Consider the following 24,252-nt stretch of genomic DNA (forward strand, 5'->3'; position numbering starts at 1 on the left):
GTGAGCCTGGGCAATTTTTTTGGGACCCAGGGCTGCCCAGATGCCAGTGTCCCCCTCTCGGCTTTACTGATATAGTCCAAAGGAGAGGATAAGCTCTACGTCTGGTACCAGCTCAGCTGCAGGACTTGCCGGGTCAATGCCAGAAGTTGGCACAGAACCGCCTTTGGACTCCCCTCCGGATTTTCTGTCAGGGTTTACTCCTTTAGCCTTGCTCCTTCTCAGGATAACCCACAAGGCAGTGGGACATCATTATATGACCAAAATACACATTAACGAAGTACTGTTACAGTCTCTTCTAGAGTCAGGTGGATTCAGAGGATGAGTACTTTTTTCCGCTAACGTATAAGGTTAGATCTGTGCTTTTTTGAGAAATCCCAAATCTTCTAACTGTCACTGAATGCAGAGTGTCCTTGACTGGCTACGGAAAGGAAGAAGGCAGGGGCTTTTTAAGCAGCTGCACTTAAAGGAATTGTGAGAAGGGGAGAAAGAGGTACTAATCTGAACAAAGCCAGTGAGTGGTGGGAATGGAGGAAAGTGTCAGGACCAGCTGGAATGTCATGCTAGCCCAACATATACATGGTAGTGCTGGGGTCTACTTATACCCCATGCACTTTCTAGTTTGAGTTGGGATCAGAGTAGGGCTGGGTTTTGACGATCTGCAGTAGGCATTGTCCTAGTTGTCTTGTCACTATGGAGGGGGGCAGGAATTTTTCTGATTCTGACAGGTTTAGTTGTTTAGGGTTTGGTTTTATTTTCATTTTTATTTTGTTGTTGTTTTTGTTTTCCCTTCTCCCCCGCTGGTTGGACACCCAGTGGTAAGAGAGAAATGTGTCTAGATCAGAAATGTCACCTCTTAATAGGTAACAGGTGTGGCAAGTCTCTTGTACAAGAACTCATTACATAAGGGTATGATTCATGGATACGCAGGAATTGGAAGAGGGTTCTGGGGGAAATATCTCCTAAGGAAATTCAAGAAATGGTCATTGGGTCTCCTAACATCAGATACAGCAGGGGACCTTCCTGCACTTCTTAAACCTCCTACAATAGTGAGAAGAATGGCAGGGCCCTAACAACACTGCAGGGACAACACTGGGATGTGGAGTGGCTGGCCCTTCCAAATAATTGCAAATGATGATGGAAATAATTGTGACCTACACAGTACAATTTATTGCTAGGATTTCCTAGATGAGTTAAATCAACAAGGTTGCAGCTAATCTCTCTTTCTGAGCCTATGCAAATGGCTGGAGCTTAAACTAGGCTTAACCTTGTGATCTCCAAGGGCAGGCTCAGCCAGTCAGGGTCTGGCTGTTTTATACCCTGTGGCTTGTGCCATCTTATCTTTCCCAATGAAGGAGGCTTGAATTTAGAAACAGATACCTACGGGAAGGCACTGTTCCAGAAGATCGAAATTCAAGAGCTTGCTTATGGACCATTTCAGACTTAATTTTGGGTATTTCTGCAGTTTGAAATAGTTTTGCAAGTTTGTTTTTCCTTTTCTTTCCCTGTATGCTTACAAGTAACCATTTTAGAGATTTTATTTTATTTATATTTTAAATAATAGAGCCATGTGCAAGTCTCTAGGCACTCAAACATAATTCATTATACTGTGAATATAATTAAATTAAACTCAGCAGCACTACAATTAGCAGTTACCTTTTAATCCGTGATTATTTAGAGGGGGGAGAGAGAGAGAGAGACCTTTGCTCACAAACAGGAGCTGGGAGTTTTGAAGTCTGTTTACATCTTTGGAACAGCCCCGCCCACAGGTGGCTTAGCCTGTCCCCTTTTACTATTCCTTAGAGTTAAGAGTTCTTGATTCAGATTTTTTCATCTCAAGACCAACTGAAGAGGGCCTCTATTTCTTCTCCTTACCTCAGATAATCAGCATTCCTGATGCTATTTGCTGCTTGCCACCTGCGGTAGTCATGAAGTTGTTACAATGTCTGACTCCTGCTCTATTATAAAATGAGAGTCAGAGATATGGCAATGGTTTATCTTTTTGTGACAGTTTCTGCACTTGATAAATGTAAATGGTGACTGTGAGGCTAAATTCTAACTGGGTATGAAGTACTTTACATACTTCAATGGAAGCTATTATAAACATTGCTAGTGTAGGGAATGTGGCAGAAGGAACGCAATGCTGCTGAAGGCTGGGAGGAATGTGTCTCCCAGAGGTCATCTGCATGAGAATGCAAAGGGTGGCAGGTGTGATACTGAGGCTGGGAGGAATGTGTCTCCCAGAGATCATTTGCATGAGAATGCAAAGGTGTGCATGTGTGATACCTTTTCAGGAAAAGCCAAATGGGTAGCAAGTAAGCCATGAGATTTGGCCTATTGTAAACATGTCGTTGTAAAATCACAATTTAAGCTGACACTTAATGCGGGAGTTGTGAGATCTCACCAATGCTCTGGGTTGTTGTGGGGGACACGGCAGTTGCCATAGCTGCATAAGACATTGATTACACAGGGCTCCCTGGTTTAAAGCATTGTAAGAGAGAAGGGGAGGGGCACTGGTTGAGTCAGCTTGCTGAGTGCCATGGCCCTGCCTATGCCTTGGCCATATAGCTATAAGCCTGGCTTGACTAACCCTCCCCACCCGTTGAAAGATGGAGCTGGATACTAGGGTGTTTGTGAAACCGCATATGAGAGATACCAGGAGCTGAAATCACAGAGTGGCAGCTGAGGCCACGCAGAGCTGAAATCACAGGGTTCTGCCTTAGGGCGATACCAAGCAGTGGGGTTGGGAGCGACGACGGCGACTGGTGGGCGGCTGGTAGGAGCAGCAGTGGGCGACCGGCGGGTGGCCGGTAGGAGCGGCGGCGGACGACGGCGACCGGCGGGCAGCTGGTAGGAGGGGTGGCGGACGACAGCGGGCGGCTGGTGGCAGCAAGGGGAGGCTGCAGACAAGTGGACAGCTATTACTGCCCTGGTGATGTATCTGTGGGCTTTGGGTTTGGGACTGCACCGCAGAAGGTACACCCTGTAACTGTGTGTGGGGTAAAGGGCCAAGAGCCCCAGCAAGGGACTGAGTTCTACTGCATATGGACATGGTATCTGGGTGAAGGGGGTTTGTCTCTTCTTTGCTTAGATATACTGCATCTGTCACTGTAACCTTGGGGTAGGTTATGGTCATTAAACAAGCCATTTCTACCTCAGACTCTGTGCTTGCGAGGGGGGGGGAGAATCACCTTACAGGCACCCAGCATGGGGGTGAAATTGTCCCAGGCCACTGGGTGGGGACTCGAGCCAGTTGGTTGTATCCTTGACAGGAAAACCCCACAAGAGTTGAACCCGGCCCTTCTGGCAGGCATCTGGCATTAATAGAAGGGTTACACTAGTTATTTACCTTAGTAACATGCAAAAAGGGTTAGGGTGTTAGGATTTCTTATAGCTCCTACAGCTACTGTATATTAGTAGCAAGCTTTTTAGTGTATTTTGGGTTTACAATTAAAAAAAAAATTAAGATTTGCCTCTTCCAGCTCGCTGTAAGTCATGCTTTTAAAGAACTTGGTTTTAATGTTGGTTTATGAAACCCTATAAAACAGGACTTTTTTTTTAAAACAGGAAATGAAAACCTTAGTGGCATCAGTGGAGTATTTTGTCACTCCTTGGCCAAGGACCTCTGCCAAAACCTTGTCCTCGTGTTCCTGCTGCTGGCCTCCTGTGGTGTTAGTGTTCTGGGCTAAAGTTGCCATCGCTTTTTCCTGGCTGGCAACCACTCTCCTTTGGTGCCACATGTGACACTGGTCTATTTCTGTTGGATTCTGGGAAAGATACAGAAGCTCTTTGGTAGCTAATTTAACATCTTTATGTTTGTGCAGTTCTTAAACAAAAGGAATGTGTAATGTAGTGATAAAGTTGTGTGTATGCACTTTTTATACAGTAGACCCCTGAGATACGTGCACTCGAGTTGCATGTATCTCAGGTTAACTTGACTCTGACTGAGGAACCTGACCAGCAAGTGGCAGGGAGCTGGGAACCAGGCCCTTCAAGCGGATGGGAGTGTGGAGCCAGGCTGCCTCCTGGCTCCCCTCCACTGGCTGGAGCCAGGAAACTGACCAGGTCTGCTGCCCTGGTCAGTTTCTCCTCTCCTGTCGGTGGTGGCTGTTGACAGCCTGACTCTTGGCTGCTGCCACTGATAGAAGCAGCTGCCACCCCTGACAGGAGCGGTTCCCAGCGGCAGCCTGACTCTCTGCCACCCCTGAGAGGAGTGGGGTAATATCTCCTGTTGGCATGGCAGCCTGGCTCTCAGCTGCCACTGCTGAGAAGAGTGGGCTGGAAGAGCCAAGAGTCAGGCTGCCACCCCTGAGAGGAGGAGGGAAACTGACCAGCGCATTGGGGCGGGCATCCCAGAGATAGGCATAGGGCATAGACCCCCGAGTTGCATGAAATTTGACTCACCTGGGGTTGCACAAGCATGCAACCCCTGCATAAGTTGGGGGTCTACTGTATTTTAAAAGTATTGAGCTCAAATCTTGTAGCATGTACTTTTTCAAGTAATTGCTCATGTCCATTTGACATAGGTGTGTGTGCTCACCACGTGCACTGGTGCCAGAAGATTTTCCCTTGGAAATAACTGTAGAGGAGTGTGAATGCCACACCGTGTAGGGCATCTCCAGCTCCCTCCCTCCGCAGTTCCCTCTTGCCACCAGTGACTGTGCTTGGAACTTTATGGTTAGCTTAGGCTTCGGTCTTAGCATAGTGCCCTCTCATTTTCCTCTGTAAATAGTTCTTGATTCTTTTAAGTAACTGTAAATAGTTCAATAGTTAGCTCCAGATTAGTGTTGTTAGCCTATGTCTCTTCCTCTTATGCCCTTGAGTGATCATCACATTGATTGCCTTCATTACCTGGAGGAAGACCACATCTCAGATGAGTGCAGGATTAATTCTCTATTTCTGAAATAAAAATATAAGAAGGTGATATCTAAACCAAATGCTGAAATGACCAGGGTAGGGTGGGGAGGAAAAAGTGTAGCCATTGGAAGGTGTGATGTCTGTGAAAACAGCTACACTAGAAATGGGTCGTTCATTCCCACCTCTAAACTATGCCTGTTTTCGCATGCTGTCATTTTCTCTAGCTGTTAACAATTTTAATAAATACACAATTTATGGTAAATTCAATCAGTACTTCTCAAATATAAAGACTCACTTTATTCCCTAGGCAACACTGTTATGCTTAATATCCAGGCAAATCTAAATGTGTTAAACTAGCCATTGAAGGGTTCCCATGTTATTACTACAATCCAGTGGAAATCTATTGAATTACAAGGAGAAAAAGAAGTTTATGCAGAAGTAGCATTTTAGTGGGGTTCTAGTTCAGCATTCCCCCCCCCCCTTTTTTTTTAACCTTTCAGGAGAAAGAAACCAGTTGTTCACCCTTTATTTTTGCCATTCCTTGTAAAAGCTCTACCCATTTTAGTTTACACAACTTCCATAACAACACTTCCTATTCACAGCACTCCCGGTGTATGTCATAATATGCTTCTCCTTTTTAAAAATTATACTTCAGTAAACAGCACAGTACTTAAATATTTGTCATTATTGGGAACATGAAAATGGTAGCTGAAAATGTTACAAAAATGTGGTGCAGAGAACTACCTTTATAAAAAGGGGATTTTAAAGAAAGTTGGTAGTGTCACATTAAATACAATAAGGCAACTATTTTATTCCTTTGAATTGTAGATTGTGTGGCTTTGGGGCATGGTGACTCAGGTGTCCTTTGCCACAACCCAGTCGTCTAAGCCTCAGAATAATAGATTTTTTGAGTAATTGTTTTTTTGAGTTTTTGAAGATGAGAGTGCCAATTTCCTAGCATTTTTTAAATATGTAGACACTAAATGGATTGGGGATTTTTACTCTATTTTGCGTGTGCTTGTTTAGATGTATTCTGCCTGTTTGTTCTTAACTGACTTCTGTTAAACTAAGTTACTTTATAAGACATGAGGTATGAAAGTAGCCTCAATGAGCTGTACCTTTTACAGTTGAAACTCTTTTGAGGTGAACTGAAAAAAAATTTAGGTGTAAGACTGCCTTTAGGTAGGAGTCAAGGTTGAATTTAGAGGCGTCACTTGTAAGGTATGTGTATTAAAGCATTAAAGAGGAGATGTGTATCTGGAAATTCTTCTTCCAGTGCTTGCTCATATCTATTCAAGTTGGGTGTGTGCACACTGCATGCATGAATGTCGGAAAGTTTTACACTAGCTGTTTGCCGTCGAGTTGACTGGGGAGCCCCCTGGAGTGGCACTGATGCAGAGCTCTATACCTGAACCAGCTGACCTGACTGCCCCTCAGTTCCTTATTACTGCTCGTGTGGGCAGCTGGAACTATTGCTGAGTACTTGTTGCTATGCCATTTCTCTCTAGCTCTTTCTCATGTAAATAGTCAAATCATTTTTCAAGTGCTTGCTTAATCTGTTTGAGTTAGGTGTACATGTGTGCATGCATGGCTGTTGGAAAATTTTCACTAGCAATTACCAGCTGGGTCCGATGGGGAACCCCATGAAGTGGCATCTGTGCAAAGCCTATACATGACCCCACCAACCTGGCACTCCCTCAGTTCCTTTCTTACTGCCTGTGAAGCATTTCCTATTGTGTGGCTAAGTACCCATTGCTACACCACAGCTTCCTACCCTTTCTATGTAAATAGGTTGTAAATAGCTGTATTTAGCATAACCATTGTTTTCAGTTCTGTTCTGGTAAGGCTATGATCTGAAGAAGTGGGTCTGTCCCACAAAAGCTCATCACCTAATAAATTATTTTGTTAGTCTTTTTAAAGTGGCGTATGACTGCTTTTTTGTTTTCAGGTTGTTGGAACAAAGTCTGGACACAGTGTATGAAGCAAGCAGAAGGGTTTATTACACGCAGGGCTGGTGGAGTGCCACTTTGCCCATCAGGACTCAGTGGAGCACTGCCAGACAATAGGTTACAATTGATTATATAGATTATTGGTGGGCGGGGCGGAAACTACAACATGGGTGTTACCCAAGCCTGGAGAGGTCCTAGCAGAAAGACAAAATGAGCATGATAAGCCAATAACCTAAAAAGGTTACATAGTATCCCCGCCCATTGCTTATAGAACATTTTATCTCTAGTACAAGTGGTTTTCCTTAACAAGTTACTTAAACAAAGCAGACATGCAATAACATGTGTGTTTAATTGGATGGATGATGCGTCTACAAGAGTAATGATGGTGTCTTTACATGGGCATATTCAGGGTTACTTATCTAGAAGATGAAAGTAAAAGTGACAGTAACAACATAGAGTAATAACACATTTGTTTTGGGTACCAGCTTGGGATAGCAAATGGGATGGTGCTATATCCTGGTTCTCACTTGCATGGCCTCTTCTTGGAATGTGGTTGTCCGGGCAACTATCCCTCCCTCCAAACACCAAGGCCCTCTCCGAGTGGAACGACCTTCACGGGGTCTTGTGAGCGAGAGGAACGGAGGCCAAGCAGCGATAACCTTCCACTCATGCTAACTGGGTTTCTGAACTATAGGATTATAGGCTTACTGCAGACTTTAGGATTCAAATAGTGGGTCTTCAGCAAAATACCATAACCTCCCACAGAAATTTCCATCCTACACAGTTCAGTTAGTGTAAGGTAGTCATCAGGTAGGAGAAGTCTTTCTCCTACTCCTGCCATTTCTCCTCTGGGGTTTAAGGGAATGAAAAAGTCCCAGGGCTTTAAATCACACCGTAACTGCTTGAAGTCCATGCCAATGGCAACCCTTCGGTGCTAAGAAGGGGCTTGACTTGCCCAAAACCTTTTGGCACAGCACTGCTCCCACTCTCCAGTGCACACCTCCATGATGACCAGCTTGTTGGCACTGACACCATTGATAGCAGCATCACTGGTGAAGAAGGTACTGGATGCTCCCAGGGCCCAAGATACTGATGTTCCGGCATCATGCACGCCATGCTCTGTCCCCTTGGACTCGCCCAGAGGTGATTCAGTGCCAGTTCGTCAACACATGATATATAGTGGACAATGTGGGGTCTCAGAGATGATGAGCTCTCTAGTGTGTACTGAAGCCCCTGCCTCCAGGTGAGTATCCATGTGTAAGCCTGTTCTTCTGACTGTGCCGGTTCAGGTGCCATCACCCAACCGCCTTATGTCTTGGGCCCACTCAATCCCAGCACAGCCATCTTGAGGGGTTGCCAACCTGAGTTGTGGTTCTGATTGCACTTGGAGCCTACTTCTCCATCCTGCTTGATGCCAGTCCATTCATGATTTAGGGCCTCCACTGCAGACACATCGGATTCTGGTTCCTCAGAATGCCCTGCCTCCTGCTTTGACGCTTGGCACCATGTCTCGCCAGTCCCAATGCCCTCTCCTCAGCACTTGTCTTTGAGCTTCCTAAATCATCCATCTCATGCTCATCCTGGGGCAGCTCAGGACATGCCCTGAGTCTGTTCCCATTACGAGACTCAATCCCATTTCCTGCTCCAGTCTGGCACCTCCCATTAAGACCCTTGCAGGTCGGGCTTCAACTTTTGCCTTCTGTGATGCTAAGGCCTTGCCTCCTCAGCATTGCCATTTTCAGCGCAGGTCCTCTTCTTGGCACCAATCCTGTTCTCGATGCTGGTCCCGTGCTCCACACTGATACTTCTTTTTGCTGATCTGGGCAGAGCTCTAACTCCCTGTGCCAGTCCCTGTCCGAGTGCTTGTTGACCTCTTCTCTTTATGCCTTGTTGTGTTACCACTCTGCTGTACGGTGCTGCTTTCCTTGGCAGTTGGCTGTTACGATTGGGCCTTCCACTGGAGGTCCAGCAAACAATTCAGGACCTCCCCTTTGATTGTGTGTGGGTTGTTTGCCCAGCAGACTAACACCCTCCTCCATGTCCTTAAGGACTCTCATAGCACAATGAAGACTTTGGGCATGCACACACTGGAAACCAGAGGAAACCATTCAGACCACAGCTTCAGCAGCACCAACAGTCCAGGCCCTTTCAATCATGTGGATGCTTGGACTTCTACCAGTGCAAGGTGTGCTACTCCCACTGCGAGCTTCCCCATCAGCAGTCTGGGGCTGGTTGTAGACAATCCAAGTCCTCTTCCAAGCTCTTCTTTTGCCAGAGTACCTGCACCAGTGGATCCTACCCTGCCATTCCTAAAAAGATTCTGTTGTTTTCTCCCAGCCTTGTTCACCATCACATTCGACTGATGGGTCTTCAGGACTACATCATTGGGATACACCATCTCTTTCCATTACGCTCCTGCCCCCTTCACCCATCCCTCCTCGGGGATCCTTCTCATGAGCAGCTACTTCTCTGAGAGGTATAATCACTTCTGAACGTAGTGGCAGTTGGGAGGAGGTGTGCCCTCCATACGAAGACCAGGAGTTCTGCTCCTGATATTTTCTGGTCCCAAAGGCAAATGGTGAGTTGAAACCCATCCTGGACCTGGGGGAACAAGTCTGTGGTGTTCTACAAGTTTTGCATAGTGTCTTTTGGGCACCAACATTCTCTCTCTGGATCTGGGAGACTACTATGTTACAGATATCAGAGGGGTAGCCGTGGTTAGTCTGGATCTGTAACAGCAACGAAGGGTCCTGTGGCACCTTATAGACTAACAGAAGAGTTTTGAGCATGAGCTTTCGTGAGCACAGACTCACTTCATCAGATGGATTTTCATGACCAGCATCTGATGAAGTGAGTCTGTGCTCACGAAAGCTCATACTCAAAACTTTTCTGTTAGTCTATAAGGTGCCACAGGACCCTTTGTTGCTGCATCTGATGAAGTGAGTCTGTGCTCATGAAAGCTCACGCTCAGAACTTTTCTGTTAGTCTATAAGGTGCCACAGGACCCTTCGTTGCTACTGCATTACAGTGATCTCAACCTAAAGGATGCTTACTTCCCCATTTCCATCCATGCCTCCTGCTGGAGGTACCTCAGATTAAGAGTCAGACACCTGCACCTTCAATTTATGCTTCTCCGTTTTGTGCTTTCCATAGCTCCCAGGTTGTTTACCAAATATATGATGGTGGTGGCCACCTTCTTCTACCGCCATGGTGTCCAGGTGTACCTATAGCTGAATGATTGGCTCCTCCGGGGCCATTCCTCAAGTCAGGTGCAGGTTCAGGTGGCATATACTGTTCAGGCTGGGCCTATTGCTCAACCCAGCAAAATTCTTGCTGATCTGTACTTAGTGCATAAAGTTCATTGAGGCAGTTTTCGATGCCACTCAAGCCAGGGCGTTTCTCTCCAATCAGTGATACCAGGCTCTCGTCCAGCTCCTGCACTCCCTCTCTGGGTTTCCCATTACCAAGGTCCACACGTGATTCTGCCTTGCCATGTCTCCAGCACTCTGCAATGGTGGCTATGTCCACAGAATGTTTTCATGGGCATTCCCTTTTATGCTCTTCAGCGCACTGTGTCCCTGGTCACAGACATGTCAGCTTTAGTGTGGGGTGCCCATCTGGATGTCTCACCACTCAGGTGTTGTGGACTGTGGAGGACCTGTCCCTCCATATCAATGTGCATGACCTCTGGGCCATTGGCATTGCTTGTCTGACATTTCTACCTCATCTCTGCAGCTGCTGTATGGCAGTCTTGATGGACAATACTACAGCCATGTATTATATTAACTTGCAAGGCGGGCAGCACACTCCTCCCCGCTCCGCTCAGAAACTCTGCGGCTGTGGGAGCTCTGCATAGTCCAGTCCATTTACCTGGAGGCATCCTATCTCCTGTGGTTCAGAATCACTTGGTGAACCATGTTAGTTTGTTGGTTCCTGGCTCACAAGTGGTCATTCTGCACGGATGTCCTCCACTCGTTCTTCCGAAAGTAGGGCTTTCCCCAGCTGGGCCTCTTTGTGTCCTGGAGCAATTACAAGTGTCCCACATTCTGCTCCTTCTGGTGCCTCGGACTGGGCTCCATAGCAGATGCATTTCTTATGCCATGGACCCTGGAACTGCTTTATGCCTTCAGTCCTTCCATTTCCCCTTGTGCACAAGGTGCTTCTCATGGTTCTTAGGGACAGGGCAGACATAATCCTTATAGCCCCGGCATGGGCTTGTCAGCACTCGTACCCCACACTTATGGGGATCTCCATGCTTCCGCTACTCTGTGCTTCCACGTTTTACTTTAATTGATTCTGGACTTCATCATGTAGAGGAACCAAATCCGCCTCCACTGTGTGGACCTCCAGTCCCTTCACCTCCTGGCATGGTGGCTTCATGGTTGACCTCTGAACAGGCTTGTTCAGGACCGCAGCACTTACATATATTTATAGTACAAACAAGACTAGAGATTTAAGCAGTGCTTGTCTTGTGCAGGTATATGCTGGTACTGATTACTGGCACCTCAGCAGCCCAAGCTGTGGGATTGTCTGGGAATGGGGAGCCGGCTAAGTACCAGCTCCCTGCACCTTTCTTCCCCCCCACCCCCCCCAAAAAAAAACCCCCACTGGATTTATGTGATGATAGTGAGGTAAGAGTATTCAGAATGAATGCTTACATATAAAACAAAGTCATAACCTGTATTCTAGAGACTAAACTTACCACATCTGTCTAGAAAAGCTTTTTTCAACCAACGTCTTCTCCAGTGCTTTCAGCCACCCTTGGCTGAGACCTCATTTCTGTGCAGTAAATGAGTTTTTGATGAAAGGTGGAAGGGTATAATTTTTATCTCATAAATGACACCTTTGACACGTGCCTCCATATAGGACTATCCCTACACTCGCTGTTCCCCCCACATTCCTGTTGGTTATATTAATATTGACAATATTTTGTGTGTTTTGGTTTAGACTGGTTAGTAGCAACCTATTGTGAAATATATATTACTTAATTACATGTAAACAGCCAGATAGATAAACACTTCTTGTCTAACATAGCCTGTTTTTCACCTTTTGATGTGACCCAGTCCTTAAACATATCTTAAAATCAGGTTTTCTAAGTATATGCATAACTCCTTACATAGTATATACTCTATGCACATATTCCACAGTGAGACTGATGATCAGATGACACAGGCTATCATTAAAGAAGTCATTTTTTACTCTTTTTGAGTTTGAATATAAATACCAGACTCAAGAAATTCTTGGTATCCCTATGCACCTCCTGGTCTTTACTTTTGGAGGTTCTTGGGTCATGCACATATTCTATGGCATATCTGGAGCAACACACTATTGTAGCTGTGCAAAGACAAGGCATATTTTTTTATAAAGATTAAGATGCCATGAAAAGAATGCAGAGATTTATGGCAATGAATCAGTCACCTTGAGTATCCGGATCAAAATATACTTGTATGTCAGTGTGATTAAAAAATTAAGGCCTAATCCTATACATACATACATACATACATACATACTCAGTGTGTCCATTTTTTCTAAAGTGAGATTTTGATACTTACATAAATCTGAATATTTTCATTGGGTGTGTCTGGAACACAATATAAAATTATACCTGTTTATAAGAAATTAAAATTAAGTATTAATAAGGGTTAGTAGATGATAATCTGTAGTCCACTCTAGGTCATATGATCTGTAGCATACAAGTGTAAATTGTTAGCATGCCAAATTGCCCACTCAGTGTGAGAACATTCATGTGTTTTTATATTGGCTCCATACTATAGTGTGTGAGGCAAAGAATGTCTGCACAGAGTTACCAACAGCCTTTTAATAGGAAAGGGGATGGATTCAGAGACCAGGAAGCTGCAGAGGGAGTTGTGATGCAGGTCAAGGAAATGACAGGCAATTCACCAGACCAAGGCAGATCATTGGGAGGGGAAGCATAGAAAACGTAGGTTAGTTTTTCCATGTTGTTTAGGATGACACTGTTAATATAGACATTTTCGGTAGAAAGTTTGTGTTCATTAATGTGCAGTTGTTCATATTTCTCTAATTTTTCTCACCACAGGATATTCGTATTTCTTTTCTGAGGTGGCTTGAAAAAAAAGTAGATGTTCAAGGATTAATAAAATCCACCAAGATGACCCTTAAATTTGTCTCATCTTACAAGTCAGAAATGGAGATAACGCCATCTCTCATACCGGTCGTCACTGAGGTGGGAGCATTCTCATCTGAACACTTCAGCTTGCAGACATATCAACATAATCTGCAAACAAAGAAGCTTGGGAAGGTTGTTCTGTTTGCTGAAGTGACCTCAACAACAATGAATCTTCTTGATGGGTAAGATTGTCTCAAATAAATATACCAAATTGTGATAATGGTAACTAATTGTAGTGAAGGACATTATAGTTACAATACTCAGAATGAATTTGAAAACTTTTTGACTTAGCTTTTGCTCAGTAACTTCTGTACACACACAAGCCATTTCTTCTGCTGGTTGGGTGGTAAGAAGGAAAGAGACTGATAGTTTATTTGTAAATACTTAGAAAATGCTAGACAGAATTTTTAGATGTTATTGAGCAGAATAACTTAGGCTACGTCTACACTAGCCCAAAACTTCAAAATGGACATGCAAATGGCCATTTTGAAGTTTACTTATGAAGCGCTGAAATACATATTCAGTGCCTCATTAAAATGCCGGCAGCCGCGGCACTTGGAAGTTGACACAGGTCGCAGCCGCACGGCTGGTCCAGACAGTGCTCCTTTTCGAAAAGACCCCAGCAACTTCAAAATCCCCTTGTTCCTAAATAGGAATAAGGGGATTTTGAAGTTGCCAGGGTCCTTTAGAAAAGGAGCCCCGTCTGGACGAGCTGCGAGGCGGTGAGCCGCATCAATTTCGAAGTGCCGCGGCTGCTGCCATTCTAATGAGGCACTGAATATGTATCTCAGCACTTCATTAGTAAACTTTGAAATGGCCATTTGAATGGCCGTTTCGAAGTTTTGGGCTAGTGTAGACACGGCCTTAGTGTGCCAATTGCTTTCTTGGTACTAAGACTATGTCATGGTTTCTCCTATTGCAAAATGTTAATATTTGTAATGGCACTTGGTAAGCCTATGTAGAAGACACTTAAGATTTTTCTAAAGTTACTTGATGATGAAATAAAAAGAAGAGTTTTCTTACTCAAAAAACCATTTTTCTCTGGAATAGTACATTTTTTTTTTTTTTTAGATACTGTTCACTGCCCTTTTCAATGATTTGAAAATTTCGTTATCTGATATTTTTTGTTTCCAAACATTGATTAGTGCTTAAAGATACTTTTTAAGCAACATATAACAGACTTTAACACCCATGTAGGGTGTTTGTTGAGCAAAATACTTCATGGTTATTTTAAAAACTGCATTAGAAAACTATATGAATAACAACAGAACCTATAGTTATATTTTTGAGGCTACCATTTACAAGGACTATAATTGTAACATTTCAGAGCACAAACTAATCAGGTGATTGAAGAAATCTCCCCCACCCCTTAGGTCATGTTCTGGCACCGTTGGCCAGATAGCCAGTCAGTTAAGTCATCTGTGGTCACAGTTCATTAATCAGCAAGAAGAGCTGTTGGTCTTTATCTATGGAGCCCAAATACAGATCTTATATAAACTGTATTTGAACAAAAATGAGTCCTCATTAGAGTCATTTTATAGTGGTTCAAATGTTATGCTTAAGTTTTGAGTTGAAAGAGTTCATTAAATACTAGCAGTTTTTCCTTTGGAGTTTAATAATAATAATAGGTCATGGGACTTTATTTAACCGACAAATACAATGCATGTTTCCTGAAATATACTTTAATGTGATTCATAAATAGTATGTACAAAGTTACTTAATTTATACTGAAATCCAGAATAAACTAGAAAAACTCAGAAGCAAAGTTTGAAAAACTGAAATTTTTAACATTGTCCAGTTAAAGGATGTAATTAAATGATATAATCAAATTATATAAACTAGTTAGTACAATAATTAAAATAGTTCCTTATTAAATTGGGGACAAAACCTGTTAATTTTTTACACTAAATGTTCACAGGTTATTTCTCAGGAGATATTGCTATTGAAATGTTTTTCCTTTTTTGTTTTTGGAACATTAATTAGAAGTTATCTTAAATCTGAGGAGAAAAAAGAACTATTTGTAATTTTAGTCATTCCTGCTATGCAAACCTTTTAAGATGGAAATCAAAGTCATTACCATTGTCTCTGAAGAAACTGAAGACTTGATACTTCTGTTAATAGTTGGGGATCACATCATGGTAGTAGGGGTCTACTGTAGACCAGCTGCTCAGGAATAAAAGGTGGATAAAGCATTTGTAGAACAAATAACAGAAATATCCAAAAGAAAAGACATGGTACTAATGCAACATTTGAATTACCCAAACACCTGTAAAATGGGAAAACACAAAATTTCCATTAAGTTCTTGGACTGTGCAAAATAGATGTGTAGAAAGTGAAGGAAATAACCTAGGGAACAGCCATTGAAAATTGATTGATCAACAGGAAGGAATTAGTTGTGAATCTAAAAGTGGAACAAAAGTGTAGAAAATATTGAAGGTGCAACTGCAAACTATCCTGGCGTGAAGGAAGTATAGGAAAAATAGAAAGAGGTCCGTGTGGCTTCAATAGGAGCTCTTTAATTACTTGAAATTGAAAAAAGAATCCTACAAAAACAGAAAATATTGAAAAATAGCTGAGGAAAACTACAGAAATAGCACAAGTCTGTAGGGATAAAGCTAAGACACAATGGCTGTGTCTGCACTAGCATTGCACTTTCAAAAGAGGCATGCAAATGAGGAAATTGAAAATGCAAATGCATTTACATGTCACCTCATTTGCATATTCTTTCAAAAGAGTATCTTTTGAAAAAAGAAAAGCAGTATAGACACGGCTCTTTCAAAAGTAAACCCCATCTTCGAAAGAACCCTTCTTCCCCCCCCCCCCCAAAAAAGGGAAAAAGGGTTCTTTCGAAGATGGGGTTTACTTTCAAAAGATCAGTGTCTACACTGTTTTTCTTCTTTTGAAAGAAAAATATGCAAATGAGGTGCCAGATATGGAAATCTGCACCTCATTTGCATGTTGATGTCTTCATTTGCATGCCTCTTTTGAAAGTGTCATGCTAGTGTAGTCATAGCCAACAAGTTTTATACGTAGGTTCATAAAAGGCGAAAAGAAAGAGAGGTTTTTCAAATACAGTAGGAGCAAGAGAGTGAGACAAAGAAAAGTGTAGGTACTCTTCTTAACAGGGAAGGGAGAGCTAATAACATATGACCTCAAAAAAAGTTAAGGTATTAAATGCATATTTTGCTTCAGTCTTCACTAAAAAGTTTAATGGTGATCAGACACTCAATACAATTAATAGTAACAACACTGAGAAAGGAATGCAAGCCAAAATAGGGGAAGAACAGGTTAAAATATTTAAATAAGGTAGATGTGTTCACATTGTCAAGGCCTGATGAAATTCATCCTAGTATATTGAAGGAACTAGCTGAAGTGGTCACTGAACTATTATCAATTATATTGGCAAACTCATGAAGGAAGGTGAGATCCTTTTTATGGAGAAGGGAAAGCATGGACTTAGGGAATTTTATAGATCAGATAGCCTAACTTGGGTACATAAAAAGATATTGAAGCAAATTTTTAAACAATCAGTTTGGAAGGGGATGGGATTATAAAGAATAAGCAAGATGAATTTGTCAAGAACAAATCTTGTTAAACCAATCTAATTTCCTTCTTTTGACAAGATTACAAGCCTAGAGAGTGGTGGGGAAGTAGTACTTTTGATTAGTCTTGATATTAGTAAGGCTTTTGACACAGTTTCATGTGACATTCTCATAGGTAAACTAGGGAAATGCAGTCTAGATGAAATTACTGTAGCTTTTATGCACAACTAGTTGAAAGCCCATACTGTCTTGCTACTGTCCCTACTTCCAAGGGAGCATGGTAAGTAGAGTGTTGGGAGTTTATTAATGAAGTGCTGCGGTGCATATGCAGCACTTCATTAAGCTAATTCTACCCTGTGGCAACTTTTGAAGTGTTAAACTTCAAAGTGCCAGCTTCTGTGTAGCTGTGGCTCACCTGCGGTACTTCGAAGTGCCTGGGCAACTTTAAAGTCCCTTTACATCTCAAAATCCCTCAGACACCACATGGAATAAAAATGCCATGTGCTAGCTAAACTAAAGTCTAGGGATGCACATGCACTCCCTCTTATATCTTCAGGAAATTTCCAGATGCCCATACCTACCTAGTTAAAGCTAATCTCTTACAGAGTATGATCCCTGAAGGGCTCTTGCATTACTGCTAACATGGAATAAAACAGAAAGGTAGAAGGACATAGCAAATTACATAATATAGGCTTAGGCTGCAAGCATAAGATATATAATATAGGCTAATATATCCTTATAGGCTCTATGTTTGACTTTTTGGTCATATTAGCTCAGCAGTGAAGATGGAGCTAAATTAAGTCTTTCTACCACTCTCTGTCTTTTATCAGTGTCACACTGTCCAAAGTGTCTCACTACTATGACTGTCTGCCTTAGGGTAGACTGTGCAAAATAGGTCAGATATCCCAAACTTGTGGTATGTTCTACAATTAGATTTCACCAATGCAGTAACACGTGAACTCCTGGTTCACTTTAACGGTCTTACTGTGGTGTCACAAACAGTCCTCTTAGACTGTCCATTCTACCTTGCCACTCAGGCAAGGTGGATTTAATTACAAATAGTTATTTAAACTGAAAATCACTAAACATTCAGATTGCTTCCAGTTCCCAGAGACCAGCTGTTTTGCAGTGGGCTTGCACTTTGGCTTCAGCCCCAGGTGGTGAGGCTTGAGCTTTGGCCTCAGGCCACAGCAAATTTTAATGCTAGCCCTGGCAACCCCATTTAAAATAAGGTTGCAACTTGCGACCCACTTTGGGGTCACAACTTACAGTTTCAGAACTGTTGATTAATTAGATAAAGAAATAAATGTTATATGTAGGTTAAAGCAAGCAAACACATGTGCGTTTCAGTCTAAATCCTAAACCTGACAGAATGGTAGTCATCTGTCAATTCAGAAGAGACCCCTGAGTAACCTCTTAGAGATCTCTGTTATACTGCTTTGATGAAGAAGCTGTAAATCAAGTTCTCAAACTTTACTGGGACCCCTTCTGGCAATAAAAATTACAATTCTGACAATAAAAATGACCCCAGGATGGGAGCCTGAAGCCTCTGCCCACCTAAGCCCCATTGCCTGGATGCTGGGGGTGGAGGGGGGTAATACAAAGCTCAAGCCCTGCCAACCCGCACAGGGAGCGTGTAATCTGAGCCACACCAGCCAGAGCAGAAGTCCTGAGGCTTTAGTCCTGGCCCTCAGCAAATCTAAGCCAGCCTTGATGACCCCATTAAAGTGGTCATAACCCACTTTGGGATCCGAAACCAGAGTTTGAGAACAACTGCTCTAAATCAGCAGGAGAGAGCACTTCCATTGGCATAGTTATTCCATCTCCATTAGAGGCGGTCACTATGTCAATGGGAGAAGTTCTTCTGCTGATACAGTGCTGTCTGCACCAGAAGTGGGGGGTGCTGAGGTTGGTATATAAATATATTGCTTGGAATGTGAGTTTTTCAGACCTCTGAGTTACATCATTATATAGAAGTGAGAGCGGGATAGCTCTAGCCGTAGTGATTGAATGGCACTTGCCCTTTGAGAGCTAAGATAGCAAAGAAATAATAGATTTTCTTTTGGCCCTTTTTTTATCATTTTACATTTAGCATTTTGGTCAGTGAGATGAGCTCTCTTGGTCATTCACCAGCACGTTCTACTTCATTATTTTGTATGGCCTATTTAATCTAGATAGACCTCCTTAATAGCTGTAGGGGGACAATTGCCATGCCAGCATTCACATGTTCAGAGCAAGCATTTTCCGTGTTATAAAGTGAGCTTAACGCATGTAGTTAAGTAACAAACATTTCCTAGAGTCTAAACAATAAATATTTTCTTAGAACACTAATGCTAGTTTTCAGAAGAGTTAACATTCAGATGAGCTGGTTTGGTTTCCAGCTATGAGTTTGTCAATTTTTAGCTAATTCACACAGCCTTGGCCAGAGATGGTGCTTAGTTGACTAGCACCACAACCAGCTATATGGATTTGGTCATCTTTGAGCCTTTTAAGTCTGTACCATGATGTCTATCCTTTGTCTTCCCCTGTTTTTAGTTTCTTTTACTGTGGTAAGTATTGCCATATAAGGAAGGTATCCATCCATTGTCCATTCTTGCATCTTCAGACCATTACAGTTGTCTTTCTTGTCTCTTCCTACTAATTGCTTTTCATTTTCTGCATTCTTAAAACTCTGTTCTTCTCAGTCAGTCCGTTTCTGTAGTTAATATCTTACATTTGTTGTCTTTACACATATGTCCAATATTCTGACCCATACAATAGCATTGGTGTACATTTTGTACATTGTGTGCATTTTTTTACTGAAATCTTTAGGATTCCAGATCTTACATTTTCTGAAGGCAGAAATCAGAGTTCGTCGTTTTTTGTCATTTTCACAATTCCCCATTCTTTTATATTAGTTGTCAATTTTTTCCACCTATTCTAGCTACTTATTTCTGGGCTTGTCTACACTTGCCCCCCATATTTGAAGGGGGCATGTTAATCAGGGCGATGGGAGATTACTAATGAAGTGCTGCGGGGAATACGCAGCACTTCATTAGGCTAATTGCCCCACCCCCACCCCCGGCAATTTTGAAGCTTCAGACTTTGAAATGCTGGCATGCACGTAGCCACGGGCGCTTCGAAGGGCCTGTGCTACTTCAGAGCCCCTTTTTGAGGAGTATGCACGCATGCCAGCACTTGGAAGTTTGAAGCTTCGAAGTTGCTGCAGGGGAGACTTAGCCTAATAAAATGCTGCGTATTCATCACAGCACTTCATTAGTAATCTCCCGTGGTCCTGATTACCATGCTCCCTTTGAAGTTGGGACAAGTGTAGACAGCTTCTGAGTTTGAACTTTATCTGTTCCTTTTGTTTTTTAATTACCTTAATTTGGTCTTCTCCTTGCCAATATTTACTCTATTTAGAGAATGTCTGGCCTCCCCAAGAAATTGATCAAGGCGGTAATAAACATGAACAGCAAATTTCTTGAGTGGGGTGAAAGTAGACAAGAAGCTGACAATGTTTCTGTGCATTCATTATCACAAGATTTGTTCAACATATGTTTCACTTTCTTTTTTTCTGTTCTGCGAAAGTCAGCACTTGATATCCAGGTTCTGTAATCAGAGGATGGCTCTCTCTGTCAAGGAAGGCTAGCTGTTGCAGATTGCCCTCCAGATGCCAGATTGAGGGTAGTCTTGAGTTGTTGTCTGCAATGCGGGGAGGAAACCAGAACAGTCTGGTACATAGTTGTGGCAACGCTGGTTGAGCCAGAGAATAGTCTGCTGAGCCTGTGAAAAAGTGACCACAGCAGCAGATAAACAATGGACTCCTGACTTTTCTTACCAAGTTAGTTTCTCTTCCACTGCTGTTTTCAGTGTGTAAGGATTTAACTTTCAGCTCTCTAGCGATGACGATTGTTTGTGCATGGAAATAGGCCTGTAACCTTTTTGTCCAAGAATGTTTGAGCATTTGTTGTAAAGGGTTGTTGAGTCATCAGGTGGAGTGGTATTATACTGTGAACCAAAAGAGTAGAATTCCTTCCCTAAATACAAGGGGACCTTTGAGCTGGTGATGGAGGCAGTAACAACTGTAGCACTGGGGCTCGAAACAAGACAAGTCAAGTTATTTAAGGACAGTGAATAACCTTGGATTCATAAACAATCCTAAGCTCATAGCATTGGCCAAGGATGAGAATAACTGGTAGCGGACATTGGGAAAATAGAAAATTGTATAAGCCACATGAGTAGCCCCAGTTTAATCAACTACTCAAGTAATTAAGTTTTTACAGGACTGGATCTTAAAGACTTTTTTTAAAGCAATGATACTATTTGAGCTGTTGACTTGCAGATGAGATGAAAGCCAGGAGTCCTCATCATTCAATAGCCTTTGCCTGGAGAAGAGTGACTTGGCTAATTTTGGTATTATGGGCAATTAAATTCTGCCTACAGAAGGCTCCTTTTTAATTAGCTAAGGTATATGTCTTAAAGAGTGTGCCTGGTATTATTGTGGATTTATTGGTGTGGTGGGTGATAAATACTTTGTACACAAGCATGCCAGTGGGGGAAGAGGGGGACAGGCAAAGGGGGCAGTAGCCACCAGGTCTGGTGTTTCTCTGGGCCTCTTTGAATTGTTGTGGCAGTGCTGCTCCAGCTGCGCATAGCTGTGATGGAGCAGCGGGAGAGTGGGGCTGAATATGCTTGGGTCCACCTTTCTGTGGCCTAGAGCCAAGGCCCGTGACAGCTATCGGTATTGCTGCTTGTACGTGTGCAGCGTGCAATTAATTGAAGTGCTTAGGTGCTTTGAAAGCCAATGGTGCCACCACTGTGCAGGGGCAGTGTGCGGAGCCACTTGGTTCCCTGTTTCTAGGGGCCCCAGAGATGTGACAGCTGCTACTAGGAGTGGTGTGGAGCCAGAGCAGGCAGGGAACCTGCCTTAGCTGTGCTGATTGGCCTCCCAAGGTAAGTAGTGCCAGGTAGGAACTTACACCCCAACCTGCTGTCCTAGCTCTGAGTCATCTCCAGTAGCTTGCACCTCAAACCACCTACTACACCCCACCTCCCTCCCCATGCCCTAAGCCCTGTCTTGTGTCAAAACTCTCTCTCAGAGCCTGAGCCCACATGCCAATCCCTTGCCCCATCCCTGTGAAAATGAGTAAGGGTGGGGAGTGTGGGAGGGGAACAGCAAACAAAGGAGGGAAGGGGGATGGAGTGATCAGGGAAGGACATTGGACAAGGGGCATGGCCTCAGGGAAGGAGGCAGGACAAGAGTGTTTGGATTTGTGTGATTAGACAGTTAACAACAACCCTAAGGTCCAGGCCAAAGGGAAATCTCAGAAAAAAGGACCTCCTTGCTTGCACTAAAACATAGTGGCTATTGAATACCCTGATAATGCTAAGAGGTTTAGTAAGAATAGAGTGTGTGTGTGTGTGTGTGTGTGTGTGAGAGAGAGTTCAGATTTGTGTAAACAAATTTTATAATCGCAGATGATAGATTCTGGTAGTTTCAAGGAACTTTATTCAATGTCAGGTCTTGATTCTTTTTTTCCATAAATTGAAGAATATTTTGCCAAGTATTGCATTTTTCATTTACTTCAGTAATTATGCTTCTACATCATAGTCCTTGTCACCTGAATTCTTTAGCTGGGCAACGTATGCAGAAAAGTATCTGTCCCTAGAATTAGTGTTTCATACTCAAGAAATGACAGCTCTTCATTTACTAAATTTTAAGTCAACTGATATAGAAGTCACGTAGTAAGTGTTAAACTGTGGTGAATTAATATGAAGAATTGTTAATATAAGGTAGATCAGAAGTATTCCATTTAAGCTGTTGATTTGAGGTTTTCCTTTACCTTTTCCACAAGCTGAATACTAAACCTTAGTCTTTCTTCCTTTGCACTCCCCCCAAACGTACACATCCACCAAAAATTAAGACATAGAAGAAGAAAGTAGGCTGGAACTAATTTAATGGCTGAGTGACCTCACAGTAGAGAAACAGCCGGAGCCTAATAGAGGTCTTTGTCTACATTTCCACCCTGGCTGGTAACATGCCAGTCAAAAGTCAAGCAAAAGAAACAGGTGGAAACTATTAGACCTGTCATAAAGTTTGAAAAATTGATTCTGGAGTTTTAGTGAATAGATTGAACTTGACAGTGTTGTCCTAAAGATTCGAAGGGAAAATTCTGTAGTTTAATTTGAAATCCCTTGATTATTCATTAGCTCTCCAGATGGCTTGTATTGACGTCTTTATATATATTAATATACACACTGTATTATCGTTGGCATCGTTTTAAATGTACTGTGGTAACACACAGTGTGAATACACCTTTAAGTACCTTAAATTGAATATATTAGACTAATTGTAAAATAAAGATTTATTTAGATATTTAGACTGATCATTAATGCTTTTATGATTTTGCATGAGATATTAGTTAAGTCCTTTGAGAATATTATTTTAAAAATTTTCTTACTACATTTTCATTATTCAGTTAAAATGTATAACGATCATCAGTATTTCCATTTAAGTCCTATTCCAGAGTGTTTTGTCTGTCAGTCAAATGGCTTATCACCAAGTCACCTGAACGAGTTAAGCTTTCCAGTATCAGGCCCCCTAGCTCATGTGGGATTGTGTGATTTTTATTTTTATTTTTATTTTTATTTTTATTTTTGTTTGCAGAGGCTCATTATTTTTAAGGATGCAGCTGGAATAATGATACAAGTAAATAAAGCACTCTAGGGACATATTTGTTAGGCCTGGGGCACTTAAGAGGTTGATAAAAGAAATATTTCTTGCACGCTTGTATTGACTGGAATAGTTTAATGGTTTAAGAACAGTGGTGGAATATTAATTAGATATATGTGGTGAATGTTTAGTTTTGTTCCCACTTCGACATTCCCTTACTCCCAAAGAATGAGATTGGAGTAAGGGAGTGTCGAAGTGGGGTGCTTATTTTGAAGCTGCCCCAATCTTCACTGTCAATCTGCAATTCGAAGTCTGCACTTTGAAATCTGCATGGCCGCCTTTATGCTAATGAGGCATTGAATATGTATGTTAATGCCTAATTAGCCTACTTTGAATTACCTCATTACTATGGCACCTTCTATAGGAGAGTGATAGTGTAGCAGCAGTCTTTGTTGGTTACATTCTGGGAAACTGATAAATGCAGTAAAATTGAAACAGCAGTTCAACAGAACAGACTTTTGAACAGAACAGTTGGGGTGAGAAATAGTTGCAAATACATGGAGCCTCCCTTTTGTACCCCTCTGTCATGCCGTAAGCCTCGCTTCCTTTAGGTCCTGGCCTAAAGCTGGACATGCAGGCTACATCTACGTTACAGAATTCTTTAGAAAGAAGCCCTTCTGGAAGATCTCTTCCGAAGGAGCTTCTTTCGAAGGAGTGCATTGACACCCAAAAAAGTGGATTAAAAAAGTGATCTGCTCTTCCAAAAGAGAGCATCCACATAGCCCCTGCTCTTTCAAAAGAACAGGCGAGGAATCGAAAAATCAGGTGCTAAGAGGACTGCTTTTCCGGAAGAAGGGCCCTGAGGAGCAGCTATAAGCTTTAATTTGAAAGAAGCGTTTGAAAGAAGTTCTACCTGAAACAGGAGTGGAAAAGCACTTTTTTGAAAGGAGTGCTGTGTTCCTTCAATTTGCTTTCGAAAAACCCTTTTTCTATGTAGACACTCATGTGGTCTTTCAGAAGAGCCTTCTTCTTTGGAAAAATCTTTCAAAAGACCTTACTAGTAGAGACGCAGCCATATAAGACTACACCGTGCAGGTGCACTTT

General features: G+C 42.5%; 1 protein-coding gene across 2 annotated transcripts in view; it reads left to right on the plus strand.

Moving 5' to 3' along the window:
* The window catches only part of HLCS (holocarboxylase synthetase), a 240,308-nt gene that overhangs the window by 65,376 nt on the left and 150,680 nt on the right, over positions 1-24,252 (plus strand). For both annotated transcript variants that reach the window (XM_074996264.1, XM_074996254.1), the window contains exon 6: positions 12,862-13,133. In XM_074996264.1, coding sequence (XP_074852365.1) covers positions 12,862-13,133 — 272 coding nt within the window. The remainder of the gene's footprint in view (positions 1-12,861; positions 13,134-24,252) is intronic.

The sequence above is a fragment of the Carettochelys insculpta genome, chromosome 1 (genome assembly GCF_033958435.1).
Source record: "Carettochelys insculpta isolate YL-2023 chromosome 1, ASM3395843v1, whole genome shotgun sequence".
NCBI lineage: Eukaryota > Metazoa > Chordata > Testudines > Carettochelyidae > Carettochelys > Carettochelys insculpta.